We start from the raw sequence: 19,609 nt of genomic DNA, 5'->3' as shown, positions 1-19,609 counted from the left end.
GCGACTGCCACAAAAAGCGACTTATCCTCGACCAAACGAGGAAGAGGATGAAGGAAGAAGACAAGGAAAGGAGGCGTGGTTGGCGTGAAAAAAGGGGCAATAATAATCTTCTATTGAAGTCATCTCTCGCTGTTTCCTACACTCGTTTTGTTTCTCTGCATTCTCCTCTTCGCACTGTTCTCGCCCTCCTCCTCCGCCTCTCCACTACTGCTTGTGGATGTCCTCGCTGCGGATGATCTTGTAAATGATCCAGTAGAAAATGTTAAAAATGAGGAAGACGAGCGGGAAGGCCACGCGAGACACCGTGTCAATGCGTTTGGCCCGGCCGATGAACAGCTTCTTCATCTCCTCGATGGTCTTCTCGGGCGCGGCCGAGGCCGGCGCGTTGTTGTTGTTGCCCTTGATGGCCATGCCGTCTTTGGCCTGCAGGCAGGCGGGGCCCATGCCGTAGCCGGGGAAGCTGAAGCGCCCCTCACCTGTCTCATCCTCCTGCAACACAGGCCAAGACTCAGGCTGTTAGGAACCAGAGAAAGATGTTACTATTGGAGGTGTGTGTGTGTGTGTGTGTGTGTGTGTGTGTGTGTGTGTGTGTGTGTGTGTGTAAGTGTAAGTGTAAGTGTAGGTGTGAGGGTGTTAGAGGTGAGTACATGTAACTGTTGGATGTGTGTGTGTGTGTGTGTGTGTGTGTGTGTGTGTGTGTGTGTGTCAGTTCAATTTCAGTTCAGTTAATTCAGACATGAAAATATCCCAGATGACACAAAGTGAGGATGAAAAGTGAGAAAGCAAAACGTTTCATAAAGCATGTTTGTGTCTGAATTAAACTAGATATCGTAGGTTAAATTACTGTGGTAACATTCCCTGTTTTCCAGTCTCTAATATGTCTGTCACTGCAACACAATACATTGATGCGGATCGATGTATCGATTCAATGGTCAACCACTGAAAGACTTAAAACACCAGTGTTTGGTCTTTTAACTCAGCCTTCCTGTTGCATCACAAGACTTTTTGGTAACACTTTACTTGAAGGTACCTACAATAGAGTGACATGACACTGTCATGACACAGTCATGACACATGAACCCTAACCCTAACCATAGACTGTAAATATTAATGGACAGAGCATGCGTGACGTCACCCATTGGTTTGTGGAGATCTGCTGTGAGTCGCCGAGGTCGCCGGTTACGAGGGCGCAGCCATCCTGGCTGCGGATGTGACGATTTTAGACGAGAGGAGGAGTGAGAGGGAGGAGCTGCTTACACTCTACGTTACACACTATCACTGGCAATCACATCATAGCCACGCCCTAAAACACCTGCTTTATCACCGATATTAAAAATCAACGAGACCATAATTCAAAAAATTAACATCATTCTGTGTTGCAGATGACTTAAAACTAGCGATTGAGACCATAAACTCATTATGAAAAATGTTTACTGAGGTAATAAATCAAGTGAGAAGTGGGTCACTTTCTCATAGACATCTACGGAAACCGACCTTTTGCAACCGCATGTGTCTCCACCTGCTGGAATTCAGATAGAATGCAGGTTTAAGACACTCTCAGCGAACCGGATGCGTTGTCCATTAATATTTACAGTCAATGACTCTAACCCATCCCGGGCGTTGCATTTTAACCTTAACCTAACCATAACTTGTCATGACAAAAAGCGAATGTCACTTACTAAAAGAAGTATGTCATAAACATTTATGACTTGTTTATAATGTTTATGACACGTTCATGACAGTGTCATGTCACTCTTATGTAGATACCTTCAAGTAAAGTGTAACCACATTTTCTAATTACAAGCAAACCACAATTTGAATTCTGGAGAAAACACATCAGTGATTAAACAATATAGTGACAAAAATGTGGATACCTTGTTAATTTCATTAGAAAAGGATATACATAAGTAGTATTTAATGAATGTCAAAGTATGTAAGATATGTCCTATGTTCATTTCTGTTCAGAAAAAAAAGCTGCTTTATGATGTGACTTTTGCTGTGTGTCAGAGCAGTACATAAACGTTTGCATCACGACATGTACAGAACGGCGCTGCTGTCCCAACAGAGAGCACAGTTTTCCAATGGTCAGTTGTGGCTGATTGATTGGTATTTGTCCACACGTCATGGAAGAGCATTGAGCTGATTTGACTTCTTCATGGTTAGTCATCCCTTCTAGGATTCAGAGGAGGGATGGAAAAGGTTGACATCAGAAATCACAAAAAAAAAGTTTTATTGCCACAGTAAGTTACACTTACGAGGAATCTGCCTTGGCGACTGGTGCGTACATAAACGAACATATTACAAGTTTTCTGAATAGTTAAAATACTAAATCCCATTCTCTGAACCAAATGCTCAGTGGCCTAACACATTCTCACTCGCTAAAACATCTTTCACACTGGGATGGACTTGTGTTGCAAAATGGTGAAGGCGGGCAGCAAAAGTTAAACACAACACAGTTGTCATCGTTTACATACGACGATTCAACATTACATGTCATTTAGCTGACGCTTTTATCCAAAGGGACTTACAATTGCTATATATGTCAGAGGCCACATGCCTCTGGAGATTACATGTCTTGCTCAGGGACACATTGGTTGATGTAGCTCAGCGGGAATTGAACCCAGATCTCCCACACCAAAGGCATGTGACATATCCCCTGCGCCATCACCACCTGAAATTGTCCACACACGTTTCTACTGAGGTGATCAAACCAATTGTAGAGGCTATAAGCCAGTTCAGAGTGCACAGACGTGATGCTGAGGCAGAACACATCTTTTATTGACTTTCATTTTGCGGTTTCACAATATTTTTTAGTGTACTGTCATGTGCTTTACATTTTCTTTTCTTTGTTCTTTGGCCTGTTGCAGTTAGACTACTGTATTGTTCTACAGGTGCCTCAGCTAAAGATACGCACATTCAATATTGTATTACCTGCACTACTTGCAGTGTGCAAGATATTCACTGTACAAGTTGTGACATTCATTTTATTGCTAAATGTGTTTACTATATGAAATAAACTGTAACTACTTTCTAGTTTTCTAGAATGTTTGAGGGTAATGTCTAATGAATGCTCTGTCGTGTTTAGTTATTGACTGGCTGTGTGTATGATCTGAAAGCATCGTTTGATTTTGCCAGCAGAGTCAGGTGTTTTATGAATATTGTTTGAGAATTTGGTTTTGGGTTTTTTGAAAAAAATGGGCGAGGGTTTCAAGAAATGTGTCTTAGCAATCAAGACAACCTGTAAACATTAATATGAAATAAACAAGAAATACAGAAAAAAATTCATACAAATAGCTGTAAAAAAAAAGATCAATGCAAAGTGTAGTGACTAGGGGTGTGTGTGTGTGTGTGTGTGTGTGGGGGGGGGGTTTATGAGTAAATATTATTGATTTTCCATCCATCCATCCATCCTTTATCTATACCTGCTTTTCCTGTTCATGACAACCATTGTGGTTTACACCTACAGGCAATTTCGAGTCTCCGACTAACCTAACTTGCTCGTATTTGCAGTGTGGAGCACCAGGAGCAGTGTGCAGACAAGAGGACAACTTTTACCTTCCACACAGAAAGTGCTCCAAACGGTGGATTCATAAATCATGAGCTGAACATTGATCACGCAGCTCGTATCTCGCCTGTGTAAAAGTCATCAATACGAGATGCAGCTGAATGGCGAGCGTGTTTATCTCGCCCGTCATGGAAGATCGAGAGGGGTGAGTCGGGGCGGTTGTGAATAGATTGAATTGATTGACAAGCGCTGTAGTCAAGGTTATGGCGCGTGCGTGCCGTTTCCACCCGAGCACGGTGAGATATTGAAAATCCTATCTGCTCTGTCACCCTGCCTTTTCATTACAGGAGACACAATGACTTCCTTATCTGGTTCAGAGACCAACATAAACACTGCGATGTGCTAAGAGACTAAAGGTGTGTGTGTGTGTGTGTGTGTGTGTGTGTGTGTGCGTGCGTGGAAACCAAACTAGGGAAATAACAGGCGTTTCAAAATGCCCTACAAAGTTAAAACAAAAGCCATGAAATTAAAAATTAGCAGACAGAAAGCCCTCCAATGACAAGGAGTCATCTTTGTTTGGATTCACATTTTTGATAAAAGTCGATGTCGAAAAAATCCATGCATGAATGCGACTTGTGTTCCCTGGGGGCCGCTGCGGGAAACCCTATCAGCAGGGAATCTTTCCAGTGCATTCTGGGTAACAAAAGAGGGGCATTTTGTGATCACAAAACAAGCAGGAACGCAGCCTTAAAGCAGGAGGAACTGTTGGCAGCTAGGAAAGTTAACGCCCGACACAAAACCTCTGCAGCAACACCAAATCAACCAGCCAGTAAAAAAACAAGGTGGCTCAGCTCTGTTTTGTTACAACAGCGTCTAGTTTCCAGCAGCGGGAACGATGGGCAAAATAAATAGTAAATAAACAAATATAAGGTTGAATAAGGCAGAAAAGAGTTTGAATATGCCCCTTAAAATCTGATTAAATGAGGCAAAAGCGAGAACAGAGGGGAAATGTGTGTGTGCTGTATGTGTAGCATTCATACGTGTGTGTGTGTGTGTGTGTGTGTGTGTGTGTGGTTCTGTGTGTCTGTGTCTGTTTGTGTGTGTGTGTCTGTGCGCGTGTGTGTGTATGCACGCATGTCAGTGTGTGTACCTATAGATATGTGTATGTTTCAGACCACCAGTTAGCGATCCATTTTTAGCGCCCCATGTCCTCGTTCTGTCCTTGCATCCACACCAAGCCATCTATTACTGTTAATACACACACACACACACACACGCACACGCACGCCGGGTGTCTTACACATTAGCCACGATGCTAGCCGACCTCTGGCCGTCCTTCGGTGACGCTGCTAAACTATTACAGATGCTCTGCTTTATTCTCCCTGCCATGTGATTAATGTGGAGGGCGGAGAGACGTGAGGAGGAGGCGCAATGAAGGAGGGCGATGGAGGGAGGAGAAGACGTGATGAGGAAAAGAGAGAACGATAAGGGAGGAAGGAGGAAGCCCTGCAGCCTGACAGATAGGGCTGCAACTAACGACTATTTTCATCGTCGATTAATCCGTCCATTCTTTTCTCGATTAATCGATTAGTTGTTTGGTCTTGAAATGTCACAACATGGTGAAAAATGTCAATTAATGTCCAAGGTGACATCCTCAAATGTCTTGTTTTGTCCACAACTCAAAGATATTCAGTTTAATGTTAAAAGGAGTGAAGAAACTAGAACATATTCACATTTAACAAGCTGGAATTATAGTATTTAGACTTTTTTTTTTATATATAAGAAAATGACTCAAACAGATTCATTGATTATCACAATAGTTGGCGATTTACTTAATAGTTACTAATTGATTCATATTTTGCAGCTCTACTGAGACACTGTTTCAGTCAGAAGCCCCCCCGACTGCAACTAAATCTCCTCCATTGGATGGCCCGGGTGATTCATTACATTCATGCCTAATTAGATACCCTATCTAAAGCATCAAGGACTGGGCTTGTACAGTTCATACTGTAGATGGATGGATGGATGGGTGGATGGATGGATGGATGGATGGGTGGGTGGAGGGAAGGACAGAGGAGATAAGCAGTTGGGGGAATGGAGCTTTTGCCCTTTGGGTTAGACACAGGAGGCAATTTATGGCTTTGCTTTAGGATGCAGCTTACTCCTCTTTCCCTCCTTTCTTTCGTTGTTGTTCTTCTTCTCTCCTCCGACCTCTCTCCATCATTCTCCCCCCGCCCTCCCTCTGCATTTACAAACCTCACAGCCCTTTTTGCACGGAGCGCGATTTTCAACAGTGATTAACTCGCAGGTCATTGAATATGAAACACACACAAAACACACACACACACACACACAAAACACACACACACACACACACACACACACACACACACACACACAGGTGTGGCACTATCTTTGTGGGGACCCGTCATTGACATAATGCATTCCCTAGCCCCTTACCCTAACCTTAACCATCACAACTAAATGCCTAACCTTAACCCTTACCCTCACCCTAACCAGAACCTCATTCTAACCCTAATCCTAAAACCAAGTCTTAACCCTCAAACAGCCCTTTAAACTTGTGGGGTCCAGCATTTTGGCCCCACAAAGCTGTCAGGACCCCACAAGAATACTGGACTCCCGGTTTTTGGACCTCACGAATATAGTTAAACAAGAGTGCACACACACACACACACACACACACACACACACACACACACACACACACACACACACACACACACACACACACACACACACACACACACACACACACGCACACACAGATTCATTCTGTTTTCACCGGTGATAGGATTCAGGTGGCAACAGCTACATGGCAACGTCACAACAATAGAGAGATGAAGTCCCTCCCTTTCCGGCGGACCACCATGGGACCTTATTTCAGACAAAATACGTATGGTAGTTTACGGTGAAAGATCTTTCTGATGCTGTTTTAGTTGAAACATGAATATCACACGTTTTTTTGTCAATTTAAAAGATCATTTTGCGAGTCCAGAAAGTACATGTGTTTGTAGTAAAACTGTAGTGTGTAGTGAAGTATAGGACTGTGAAAAGACGTAATTAGGCTACACACCCAAAAGTCGCTTTAGTGACGTCTTACCGAAGCTATGACATGAACATGAAAACAAATTAATTGAACATTTTACAGATGTTTCACATGTCTTCAAAGTGATCTGAGCTTGGTGGAGCTGCTCATGACATCGGGGCGACAGCCTTGGCCTCGGCTACAGAGCTCTGTGTCAGTGGGTCGGGGGTGGTCTCTGCCCTGTCACTGACACACAATTCATCTTCTTGCCATAATGGGCACGGCTGAGTAGCTCTTCACAAATGCAGGGCTTGTACTTCCAGGACAAATTCAAACTGGCTCAGCCCTTTTGGCGTGTGAAAATGTGTCAAAATAACTGAAGGAATTGTCTTAAATTTCCATCAGGTAAATATCAGTACTGCAACAATTACAGCATTTTTTTTTTTGCATTTCGTTGCGGTTTATCCATGACGCTTTATAAAAGGGCCTTTTTGATCAACGCATTCTCATTCAATGTGATATCGTCGAAAAATGTATGGTCACCAAAGCGTATAATATCCTACAAAATTAGGTGCTGGTCATGTGATGGTGGGTGGTCACATGATGCCGGCTGGCTACGAGCTCCATGACGCCGAGCGGCAGTGGCTAGCTGTTTAAGCCGCTACAGAGCTTCATGACGCCGGCTACAGACCTCCGCTGTATCAGCGGTAGTTGTTGGTTCAGTTACCCGAAAATAGGTGACTATGAGCAGGGTACAAAGCATCGAGAACTGCCGGTCGTTTCGGCGGACATTACGGTTACATTAAGTCCACAAAATATTAGCGTTTTGCCGCGGCGAAAGTTAAGATTAGGCACCAAAACGACCAGTTAAGATTAGGAAAAAGATTGTGGTTTGGATTAAAACACTCCTAAAGAACACACATTTCCTGGGTGAAAGGCTTTAGTTTTCCCTCCGCTCTCTAGCTTGAAAGTCCTGTATCTTAACGCCCACCAATCCTCCCCCGACCTCCTCCCTTCGCGGCCAGCCGCGTTCTCATACAGCGGCCGTCAATGTAGTGAATACGGCAAAAAAAAGAAAAAAATGCTTACGAATTACAGTGCTTAACTTTTCGTAGCTTTTTGAACGAATGGTTTATGAGAACAGGCTGTTTTGATAAAGCCCCTGGAATAATTGAGGGAAAAGAGGAGAAAAAGGAAATTGGGCGAGAGACAGGATGGAAAAATGGAAGAAGACAGGAAGTCAAGTAGAGAGATCATAGGCGTCGATTTCGGTGGGGACGGTGGGTACGCGTACCTATCAGATTTCGTCATGAGTCATTTTGTACCCACCACTTTTTTTGAAAACCTCCCACTCAACCCCCGCTCACTTGCACTCTAACCTCGGATAAACTTTTTTTTCCTACACATCTCCAAGGAGCCCGGGACTTTTGCTTTGTGTTTGTCTTTCTCAAGGGATTGTCAGATTCCGTTTTGAAATGCTTTTTTCGGAGTTGAATTGAAACTTCCCCTGATCTTTAGGAATCATTCCATCCATTCAAGAGGATTTGAAGCAACTCTTTCCACAGTTATTCAGTGTCCCAAAAGTACCCTAGAAGTGTTCTCTGAGTCTGATGTCACGTCATGTCACATTGTCAATATGGTACATGGATAGGCCTACATGAAGCAGAACATAGTGGGTCATATGTCTAATGCTTTTTGAAAACTAACGGCTTTCTGCTTCATAACACGTGTCGGACATCATCACATTTTTGTATACATTTTTATTCATTTACATTAGTAAGCTACAGGACAGCGTCTTTCAAAACACGACCATGCGCGAAAGAGAGAAAAAATAAATAAATGAATGCGTCATTGTACCGCAGCACATTTCAACCCAAACTGACGCCCATGAGAGAGATGGGAAGAGAAGGGAAAGACAAAGCTGAATATCCTGATAAAAAGAGAAAGTAAGAGGCAGAGATAAAGACAACAGAAGAGAATGGAAACGAGATAGGAAGCATGAAATAAAAAGGTGATGCAAGAGAAATATGGTTAAAAAAAAAAAAAAAAGGACCGAAAAGATGTTGAGAAAAATCGTCTGTAAAAAGGAACCCGAGTGATGGAGGGAGGAAAAGAGATGGAAGGGAGAGAAGACAGAGAGCAAGAAGACCCCTTAGCTCATTCATCCATCATGCTTCCCTCTCCCGATTGAAGCATTTATATCTCTGCCTCTGCTGATGTGATTAATCGAGCAGATTAGCAGGAAGCAGAAAGCAAACTGCATCAGGCCTGCTATCCTCCGCCATCTCCTCTGCAAATATTACCCTTGGATACTTGTTTTAGAGACCCACATTTGCATAAAACACGATTCGGAAAGGTGTCAGCCCCAACTAACGGCGGCATCAGTCTCTCCTGAGCGAGGCCGGAGGAGGAATTCCTCGGCTTGCGTTTTGCTTCATGATTTCCCCGCCAGAAGCAATTCCAGCCGAGAGGAGGGGAAGAAAACATTATAAATTTGCCTTTTGCTGATCCATTTTCTGGTGGATTCATTTCACGCCGTCCTCCGCCCTTTCCCCCTCCATGTTCTCCCCTCTGCATCGCTCCTCGTTTAGGGCCATTTGAGGCTTTTTAGGAACGTTTCAGTATCAATCTGTCAGCTGTGAGTGGATTCTGGGGAGCTGAGAGGAATGTTTGAGTAGATTAGTCTGCGGTTCTGCTTATAAAGATATTTCAAAAAACAGATACTAATATTTTAGCCGGAGCTGCTTATAGTATTATGTGTAAATGTTCATTTTATTTTAATTTGTGATGGGTTAGAGTCAGGGTTGGGAGGGTTCCTGTACAATTACTAATTACTGTACCTGGTAAAGAATGTAGTAAGTAACCTAATCAAAGTTTTACAATATTGAAGTAACGGTACTTGATTATTTTCCGTTACTTTTTGATTTAAATGTTTGTCATAATTGTAAACCTTACTTTTTATTCCATTACTCCCTAAGCCTGCCATCAGCTGGGTTGGACTATATGCCCGAGAATGTGTCTAAAATTGGATTTTCCAACCCAGTCTAAATTAGATTTTATCTGTGACACACATGTGTGCCTAGTCATCCAGTGAAGAGGACAGAGGAGGCTATTTGGCCTGATGGGAGAAGCAAATCAACTGTAACTGCACACTTAAAACGTAGGTGTTTCTTAGTGTGGTAAGAAAAACGCGTTCAAAGGTCAGACGAATCATCCATTTTGCTCGGTAGTGCTGTAACATTTCCTGAGCGTATAAGAGAAAGCCAAGATCGAAACCAAAACCTCATTAAAGTGAAAAGGTGCATTACAGTAGATAAACCTGTTTATCTTCAAATATGGACAGCAAATACAAGTAATCAGCTTTTCAGACAGATTGTTGTGAAACACTCTCTGGTGAATGTAGTGTCCGGTTGAGGTTAGTGGAACAAAGGTCCTGATAATACTGTATTTATAACGAGTCATAGGTTTTAGTGCCGAGCCAAAGTTCCCAGGGTCCCAGTGACTCCCAGCAGAGATTCTGCATATACTCTACAGAAATATTTTTTGGAAGTACGGGCAGGGTCTATTTGTTCATCATTTTTTTATGCAATTTAAATACATTGTCAATGTTGTCTTTGATTCTCCATCCAGTGATCCAGCCATCCACCCCTGCTTTTCTCTCTCTCCTCCATTTGTTTGTACTGGAGTCCCTGGTTGCATTAAAGCATGGTGTGTTAATGTCTTTCGCTCATCAAGCCGCTGACCTGGAATGATTATCCACATGATCTGCTGCACCGTTCCTTTCTCTCTCTCTCTCTCTCTCTCTCTCTCTCTCTCTCTCTCTCTCTCTCTCTCCTTACATTCTCTTTCAGTTTCAGCATTTGATCTGAATAACATTCCAGTGAAGCCACGGCACCTTTTGCTTCTTATGCATTAAATCTGATGTTTAAATGTCAGTTAGGGTTGACTTCATCTTAATGAAGGGTTCAATTTAGCCTTTTAATGTCAGATGGGCACAATGAAAACAGTTTTCATACTAGCCCTCCACAGAAACACGGTGTAATTTCACATTAAAATAATCTTAAATTCAATTTAAAGGATAAGCCTGGTGATATTATATATGTTTGTTACTGTCAACAAATCCCATAAAACGACTAAAACCACATTGTTCAAATATTTTGGTCTTTTCATTGACATAAAGCCCACATATATTTAGCTTAATTTTCAATAAAGGCTTAGTAATTTCCTAAAACAGCTGGTCACTGTAAATTTAATCAAATGCTACTCAAACAGGAGGATATTTGTTGGGGACTACTTTCAGCTGTGGATTAATCCACATTTGGTGCTCTAGGGAGTATTTGTGACTGTGTGTGGGATAAAGTCAAAATAAACTACAGTGTGTGTGTGTGTGTGTGTGTGTGTGTGTTCATAATGAAGGAACATGTCAGACATTATTTTTTATGTACCTTTTGGATGGCCGAAAACCTGTGCATCTTCCGCCGAAGGCTAAAAACACATCTCTTCCGACTACACCTTGGATAAAGAATGGGGAAAAAAAAAAAAAAAAAAAAAAAATATATATATATATATATATATATCTTGATGCTGCACTTTGATATGGCTCTTTGTAGCGTTACCTATTTAAAGCTAATGTACTTAAACGCACTTAATTGTAAGTCGCTTTGGATGAAAGCGTCAGCTAAATGACATGTAATGTAATGTAAATACTATGGGGCTTTGCTAGCATCTTTGATCAAATCAAAGTGTTACGAACGGTGACATCTCACTGCTGGTCAGACATAGGTGGTGTCATTTTCTTCAGTCTGTGGCCCAACAGGTGAATTAGGTCTCCAACCAAACGTTAGTGATAGTGTGGACGTACGGAAGCATCAAACAAGCATTTTAGATGAACGAGATGAGAGTGTATCCAGTTGTTCCTCATCCCTGTTTGCTCAGCGCCATTTAATTGTACAGGACACAGGAGTTTTCTACCCTGGAAGGCATTGTAAACAAACACTGGGATTGGGTTTATTAATCCGTTCTATAGAAATACACAGGGTGTGATTTGTGATGAAAGCAGAGAAATTAGCACAACGTGGTTTCAACACAGCGCTTTCATTGCACTATGCGGTGAAAACAAAAGACTTTCACCCAGGAAACGCTCGCTCGTTCCTCGGGAGTGTTTTTACCCAAAGCACAATCTTTTACCTAAACTGTAGTCGTTTTGGTGCCTAAACTTGACTGTCAGCGCTGCAGGACGCTCATGTTTTCTGGCTGAACTCTACCACCATGGTCCCTGTGTCTGTAGCCGGCTCGCAGTCACTTATTGGCGGCTAAACATCTGCCGCTGGTAGCCGGCGTCCCGGAGCTCTGTAGCAGCTAAATACAACCAGCAACTGCTGCTCGAATTTTATAGTTCTATCGCACTATAGACTGTTTGCGTTACAGCCCTTTACTTAGTTTAAAATACTTCTATTTGAGGTATATAATGGTCTCTTGGTGAAGTAGCATTGATCACTTTGAGGGGGGTTTTACATTTTGTCCCCACCGGGGGACAGTTTAATACAGTTCTGTTTTCTATAAAGTGATAGTTTGTCACTGCATTTCCACTTGATGTTCATTCAACAGCAAGTGGAAATGAACTGAAGTTACAGTATCAGTAAGTGCTTGAGTGCAAAAGGTCAGTTCTTTAGAGTGTTGTAAAAACACGGAGAGCCTGGTGAGAATTCATGTTTTAACTAATCCAGTGGCATTTAAGAACATAATAAAGGCAAGAGGTCAACGCATTTCCTCAGCCAACAGACAACCACATAAATAACGAAAAGAACTGCGAGGTAATATGGTAATTTGGCTCCATTGAGTTCTATTCAGGACATAAGTGTCATCAGAATACATGCTGGATGAAAACAACAAGGGCTTTCACTCTGTAGATTAAGGCCCTCTTCTTCTAATCAGGACATCACTTGTCAATCAGGAGGTTGAGTTCGGCCTGGGGAGCCTGATCGCTCCTTAATCCCTGCGCTCTCTCATATGCCTTTGAGAGCAAGGCGTTTAGAGCAAACCAGCATGTAGATTCCCCCCGCCGAAAAACTCCAAATCACAGCTAACGAGCTGATTATAGCCGATCAATCAGGAAGTCGGTGCCCATAATAAGGCTCTGAAATTCTTAAACAGCGGGAAGGCGTGTACAGTCGCAGGAAGGGGGGGGGTCACGTCCCTCAGGGCCACTTCTCAAATATACATCTTTTTTCCCAGAAGGCCGAGTGTGCCAAAAACAGAGCCAGCTGCAGGGGAGGAAGCATTTCAAGGCTCCACGGTCGCTCTTGTTTCTGTCCTCATGTTGTTGAGGTGAAGAAGTGGAACAGTCGTCAGGCTTTAGAAGCTTTCTACCTCGAGGCTAAATGTTCTTCCTTTTTTTTTTTTTACTATGATACTGGATGGGATTTCTCATGTAGGCGAGTTATTTTTGATGCTTCTGACAGAAGTGATTGCACTCCAGAACAGATAATTCCTCACAAATAATGTATTTGAATGAAAGCCTTTCTTGATCTAAAAATACTAATTTGCATTCGGTGCCCTGAAGACGCACTGACAGTCGTGATTGAAAAGGAGGCGAGAGGCAGTAATGTTTGACTTCCCTTTGATTTCTAAAGGGGCTCTCTGTTTTTCAGTCTGGAGAGCTTGTCTGTGTTAAACAAGCGAGCTGCTGCCAGGCGGGCCTATCCTTCAAGGATGAGTGGCGCTATTGATCTGATCACTCTGCAGTTGTTTCTCTCCCCCAGCAGGGGGGGATGTCACTCCGCCTGGATGTTTGAAAGACCTGGCTCCTCCTCTCCTCCCTCTCACAGGGCTGCGGTATCCATTTATTTGATGCCCTCTCGCTCTGTCTTTCTAATTAGACACACTTCTGGAGCAGGTAGCCTCAATCTGATTGCTCCCTCTGTTTCTCTCTCTGTCTTGTCCTCTCCGGACTATCAGTGTCACTAACGAATCAATAATGCATCAGAGTGGAAACCACAGAAATCAGCACAACTGGGACTGCTCCAGCTGCTGCTGCAGCTACCTGCACTGCAACAACAGCTTAAACTCCAGCACTGAAAATACAAGCCAAAGTGCAGCACATTTCAGCCAAGGAATCAGATTGATTAGACACCGACACTTCCCTGAAAAACTTGACTATTGCTTCCAGAAATCACAGAACTAGTTGGCCATCCTTTTAGTTTCCTTCAACTCTTATATACAGTATATGTGCTCTCACTGCTTCAAAGAACACTTCAAAAGCATCACACATGCATCTAACAGTTGCATAAAAGCCATAAAACCCTCGAGGACATTCTTCCCTCAGATTATAGAGACTTCAAACTGTACTCAGCTGCACCTCAGAGCTATTCATCACTGCTGTGGCCATAATCACAGTACACAAATCCCCCTGGGGAAATATTGCTCTAATCCAATACTTCCTACCATCCTAACACAATTAGCATACGAAATTGAAGACGTGTGCTAACCATGCTGGTAATTCCCATAAAACATGACTAGCTGTGGTGTACACTACAGTGTGTCCTTGCTAATGCCATGACAGATTGTTAAGGGTTCTTGCTGCTTGTAATTTCCTTCCTTGATGAGGGAAACCTTTCAGACAGCACACATGTATTGATAATCCAACACATAAGACATAATCCCCTTGAGGAGTGTCACTGTTGTAATTGTAATGGCAGTGTGCAGGTGTTGAGTGTGTTATTGCTGTAGTAAAATACATTTCTGAAGCACTTTCCATAAACTACTAGTGCAACAAAGTTTTGCAAATAAGTTTGGATCAGCCCATATGTCTTGATTGACTAGACTTTGATCAAAGTCATTGATTCTCCTGCATTTGTCCAGCACTAAACCCTTCTTCAGGCTGTAGCTGACGGACCAATGAACATCTGGATAAGTGCCTCTGTTTGGCAGTAACACATTTTGTGCCCAGGTTTAACATTGTGTGTTTACATGCACAGCAGTAACCAGGGCAGTGAATAACCGGGTTATGCCAGTTCTCCCCGTATACATGAGCGGGGAAGAATGGGGAGAAAGACCGGAGTAACGCTTTTTCTTCCGGTTGACCTATGTCAAAATAAAGAATCTACACCAGAGACAGTTTAGAATTACACAGACCGATCACTAAATTAGTAAAATTTAAAAACGTAATGTTTCGTTTACACATTCTTGTCACAGCATAGGGCAGCACAGTGTTCCTGCCAGATGACTGACAACTTGTTTGGCTCATTTTAACGTTATCCGTAACAAGTGTTGGGTGGAATTAGCAAGCTGACTTCGTTAGCTAACTAACATTAACGTTAGCCAACAGCTGCAGCGGGGACTGCTCGGTAGTAATGGTCAAATGAAGCTTTGCGAACCACTGTCTTTATTTTCTGAGCTCACTAGATGGCGCTCTCTGTTCAACGAAAAAGGTTAGAGGAATGGCAATTCCTAGTGAGCTCAGAAAATAAAGACAGTGGTTCGCAAAGCTTAATTTGACCATCACTGCTGCTCGGTCCCTAAATTTTTTTTGCAGAGACAGCGTTGACAGCCCCAGGGACAGACAATCTGCCTAGCCATCTCCCAATGTCTGCTGCTGCCTCGGCGGGGAGTAAAACAGACGAACCGCAGGCTCTTTGATGCCGATGGCCCACTGATTCGGGTAACACGGTTTTGTTGTATGGTGTCATTGCAACGAGTACGACTCACAGCACGCTGACGGATTATGTCCGGTTCAAAAACCACTCCAGGAGAGTGGGGGGAGTATGTGCAGTTGTTTAAACTGATTATAGCCCGGTTGAGGTGTATACATGGAGGAATAACCCGGTTACTGAAGGAGTTCTCTAACTCTGTTAGCCGGGTAATGAGAACTCTGATTTTAACTGGGGTAAGGTGTGTACATGGCCTTTGAGAAATCGGGGTATTGCCTTAACCAGAATATAATCGTTTTTTTAAACTGCATGTAAACGCACTGACAGATTGCTGCAATAAGTCAAGCCGCCATGCTTACTTGTTGAAGGTGTGTTGTGCTGTTAAAGACTAACATTATGACTAACTTTTATTCATGTTGGTGCATTTTGCTGGCATTGTTCTAGACCTTTTAATTCATATGAGTATTAAAAAAAATCAGTTCTATCAGCCGTTTCACCAGAAAAGAATGTCATTTGACAATTAAATTACATTTAATGACCCTTTTTAACATACAATGGCAACTATTTTTTAAACAATTTCTATATTGGTGAAATTACTACAAAGTTCTTGCACACCACAAAGTCTTGTTAGAGGTGTTAAAGGTGTGTTAGATTAAAAATGCTGACGAAGCAATGAAGCTTTCTCACCTAATTATATATCTCTCTCTCTCTCTCTCTCTGTGCTATCTATGTACACATTACCTAAAGCACCTGCAGCCTTGCGGCACTTGAACATGGAGCTAAATGTTGAGGCTTCTCCTTGATCTGCCGTTGCTTGGAATGTCCCTCTTTTTAAACACGGCTTGCGTCTACCAAATTACTAACTGTAATGTAAAAATTAAATTTGTGTTTGGCAGCTAAAACACATGGTTAAGGTTAGGCATAGGGTTATGGTTATGTCTAGAAAAAGAAAACAAACGCAAACATCCACAGAAAGCCTTTAACGTGACGCGAACACTGAATGTATTACACACCCATCCACCAGCACAACCCCCACACCACTACTTCCCATTTCAAGGACACATTACCTCTGGCATTGACAATGAATGTTGCCGTTGGATGTCAATTGTGCATTGCCGTTTAATCAAATATGAATTCCTTAGGGTACTGTGCTGACTCTGTCCAATGATAATAATATAATTGAATCGGGAACGTTTGTTTCACTGGACAATAGAACATGTCCTGCTACCGTGTTGTCGTGTACCACAGTCGTGGTACCTCCACTGCCTTCCTCTCCACCTGGTCCTTTGTTTTTGGACAAAGAGAGGCAAGTAGGCAGTGGACAGAGGCACCACAGCTGCCCCTGTGGGGCGGTTTATGTGAGCTGCAGGCCAGCGGCATGGCTTTCCTCTGCGGTGAGCTGGAACCTGACTGATAGCCCTCTCAGAGACATAATGGAGGTCCGTGGATCCCATTAGACTCACATTAGAAGGACTGGCCAGAGAGGCTAATTAAAGGCCTGTGTAAAGGTGTGTCAGTGGGCTTTCACCATTGCTGGATTTATTTCACAGCAGAGAAGCTGGGATTAATGGTGATGATCTTATTGAGGGTGCTCATACTTTCAAGAATGAATTTTACTCTTCAGATCTTTCATTGTGATAGAAATAAAGTAAAAAAGACCAAAGGAGAGGAGTGTTGTACACTTTCAAATGATTCCTCGATTTCTCTCAGCAAATTCAAATGCAAATACCTCAAATATCTCTCTGTGTTTTCAGAGTTTCCTTAGAAGTCCTTTTAGTTTCAAACAGAAAAGCTGCTTAATGTTTTGTAGCTGTCAAGGTTTGTGATGAGACAAGGTAGTGTGAGCACCATTGGTGGAAAGCAAGTACGGTACTTATCTACAGGTTTGAGGTACCTGTACTTTGCTTTCATGTCACTTTATTGACTTCTAATGCACTACTTTTCAGAGGGAACTATTGTGCTTTTTACTTAAAGTCATTTGTTTGACGGTTGTAGTTACCAGCTATTTTTTAGTATAAGACTTTATTATACAATGGTCCATAAAGTAATTAAAATCATGTGAGAAAATACTGCTTACATGTTAATATACAATGCTATAAAAGGACCATGCTATATAGTGTGTACCATATTTTTACATTGAATATTTCAAGTACATTTTGCACATAAAACTAAATTTTGAATGTGCTTTTACAATGAAGTATTACTAGTTTTACTAAAGTATCGTCACCAGTAGTTTATATTTAAAGTTAATCTTGTTTTTGATGAGTTGCAAAGTTCAGAGTTATCTGATTTGTTATTATGAGTCTTTGTCTTCCTGATTAAGTAACTATAAATCAAATCAAGGTAAAATTGTCATCTAAATTACTTTTTTTAGTGCATTTAAAGCAACAGTTCTGTCTTTGTGCTAAGCGAAGCTAGGTAGCTGCTGGCTGTAGCCTTATATTTACTGGACAGTTATGAGAGTGGTGTTAATCTTCTCATGAACTGTCTGGCAGGAAGCTGATAAGCATTTCCCAAAATGTCAAACTATTTCTCTAATACCTGCCTTTCCAAATATAATAAAGGTGTTGGAGTGTGCTGTAACTTAGCAGGACCTTCTTTAATTAAGAGAGCATCCAAACCTAAAATGTCTGACACTGACACCACTATTTTCCATTTGGTTTTAATCTAATTTGAAAAACAAACAAAGAAACAAACAAACAAACTGTGTTATAGTTGATTTATGCGTCCTGCAGGTTTATGGGAATCACTAGAGATAGGAGATTTATTAAAAATGTTGACTGCTGTGGTTTTTGTGCTGTATTGTGGATTTGATTCCTTTCACTAAACGATCCGTCCTATTCTTATCTGTCTTATTCACTTGCTGTGGAGTTTAATCTGTTTTCATAAAATTTTCATTGAATATTAGTTTCTACTTTCAGGAACATCTCTGTCATTTGGTTGATGCTTTCGTCAAATTGCCTGACAGTGCTACAAGGAAATTTAATTTTCAACATGTATGGCTCTGGTGTGAAAAGGCAGAAGTAACTGGTTAAGTGTGGATTCACATACATTTGCCTTCTGCTACATGCTACGGGTAGAAAATCCTTAATAAATAAATCACACAGTGTGACAAATAGACTTTACAGTCACCTAAATTCACCCCGAAACAGGAAAAGCCCATCAGTCACATGTAATGAATGAAATTAAACTTCAAAAATAGCTCAGGTTTTGTCCTAAATTCACCTCCAACAACACATGACAAAAAATCATATTATATAACAACCTGAGCACCTGACCTCACCTGTTTTGTGATATGAGCTGAAAAAAAAAAAAACCTTAATAAGAATTCCTGTGAAAGATGTTCAACTGAACGGACGAGATCCTTCATTAACAAAACTGAAATGAACAGATGACCTAAATCCTCCTGCTTTCATCATGTGAGCAAAAACAAACTGTGTAACAAACTGTGAATAAAAAACTATGCAAAAGGTTCAATCGTGCCAGATGTGGGTCAATCCTGAGCCCATGTTCCTCTTGCTCTCTCCTCCTGCTGTTGGGGTGAGAGAGGGTCGAGAGACTTTTTTCACACATGTACTGCAACCCTGACCTTATCAAGACATTACCCGGTGGAGTTGTATGTGTGAAGGCAAATGGTTGAATCAGTTGGATAGGACATTAAAAGGACTTTACCCTGCCCTATCCCATCCCTAGTACAACGTCTGTATAATGTCCGACTGAGCCCAAAGCATAGACTGTATATAAAGAGGCCCAACGTATGAGAATTCACAGTAAGCAAGTGGGCATGTTGATGACATTTCTATTGTGCGGCTCGCGTAAAACCGGAAGAAAACAAACATGTTTAATTTCCATGAAAGACGGCGACGGTAATGTCTAACTGGAGCGATGACGACATTTGGAAACTTCTGTCCGTAAGGGCTGCTGCAGAAATTGTCTGATTGAGCCCATGTGTGAATAAAGCAGCTCATTGTCCGGAGAATTCACGGCGAGCGAGTGGATGTGTTGATGACTCTTCTGTCATGCGGCTGGCAAGAAACCAGAAGAAAACAATCATCTGAGGGTGAAGCAAAAAGAAGGTTGATTTAAACAAAGATCCCAACGAAAATGTCCACCACCCAAAATCGTCAGACAAATTCAAGGAATGGCAATAGACTCAGTTGTTTATGACCAAACTACAAACCAACTGTGTGACCACAGTGTAATCCGCATCATGTCCTGCCTCCTGCACGCTCTACCCAGCACCACCCCTCGCCTAAACCAATCAGAGTATTTTCAATAAGTGAGAACGCGTCTGACATGGACAATCGCCTGCTGTTTGCTATATGTGTGAGAGGGAAACTCAGTACAATGTGGGCACCTGACTGTCCTATCCTCATATGAGAAAACGGTAGAAAGAGAGGCGTACAAACA

The 19,609-nt window shown here is 42.1% G+C and overlaps 1 protein-coding gene across 1 annotated transcript in view; it reads right to left on the bottom strand.

Moving 5' to 3' along the window:
* Positions 1-204: 204 nt before the first annotated feature.
* The window catches only part of glra1 (glycine receptor, alpha 1), a 100,330-nt gene continuing 80,925 nt past the window's right edge, over positions 205-19,609 (bottom strand). Inside the window, exon 11 of the mRNA XM_078261398.1 lies at positions 205-489. Coding sequence (XP_078117524.1) covers positions 205-489 — 285 coding nt within the window. The remainder of the gene's footprint in view (positions 490-19,609) is intronic.

The sequence above is a fragment of the Sander vitreus genome, chromosome 10, assembly GCF_031162955.1.
Source record: "Sander vitreus isolate 19-12246 chromosome 10, sanVit1, whole genome shotgun sequence".
NCBI classification, from domain to species: domain Eukaryota; kingdom Metazoa; phylum Chordata; class Actinopteri; order Perciformes; family Percidae; genus Sander; species Sander vitreus.
The sequence above is the reverse complement of the archived record's forward strand: the minus strand, read 5'-3'. Positions and strand labels throughout refer to the sequence as shown.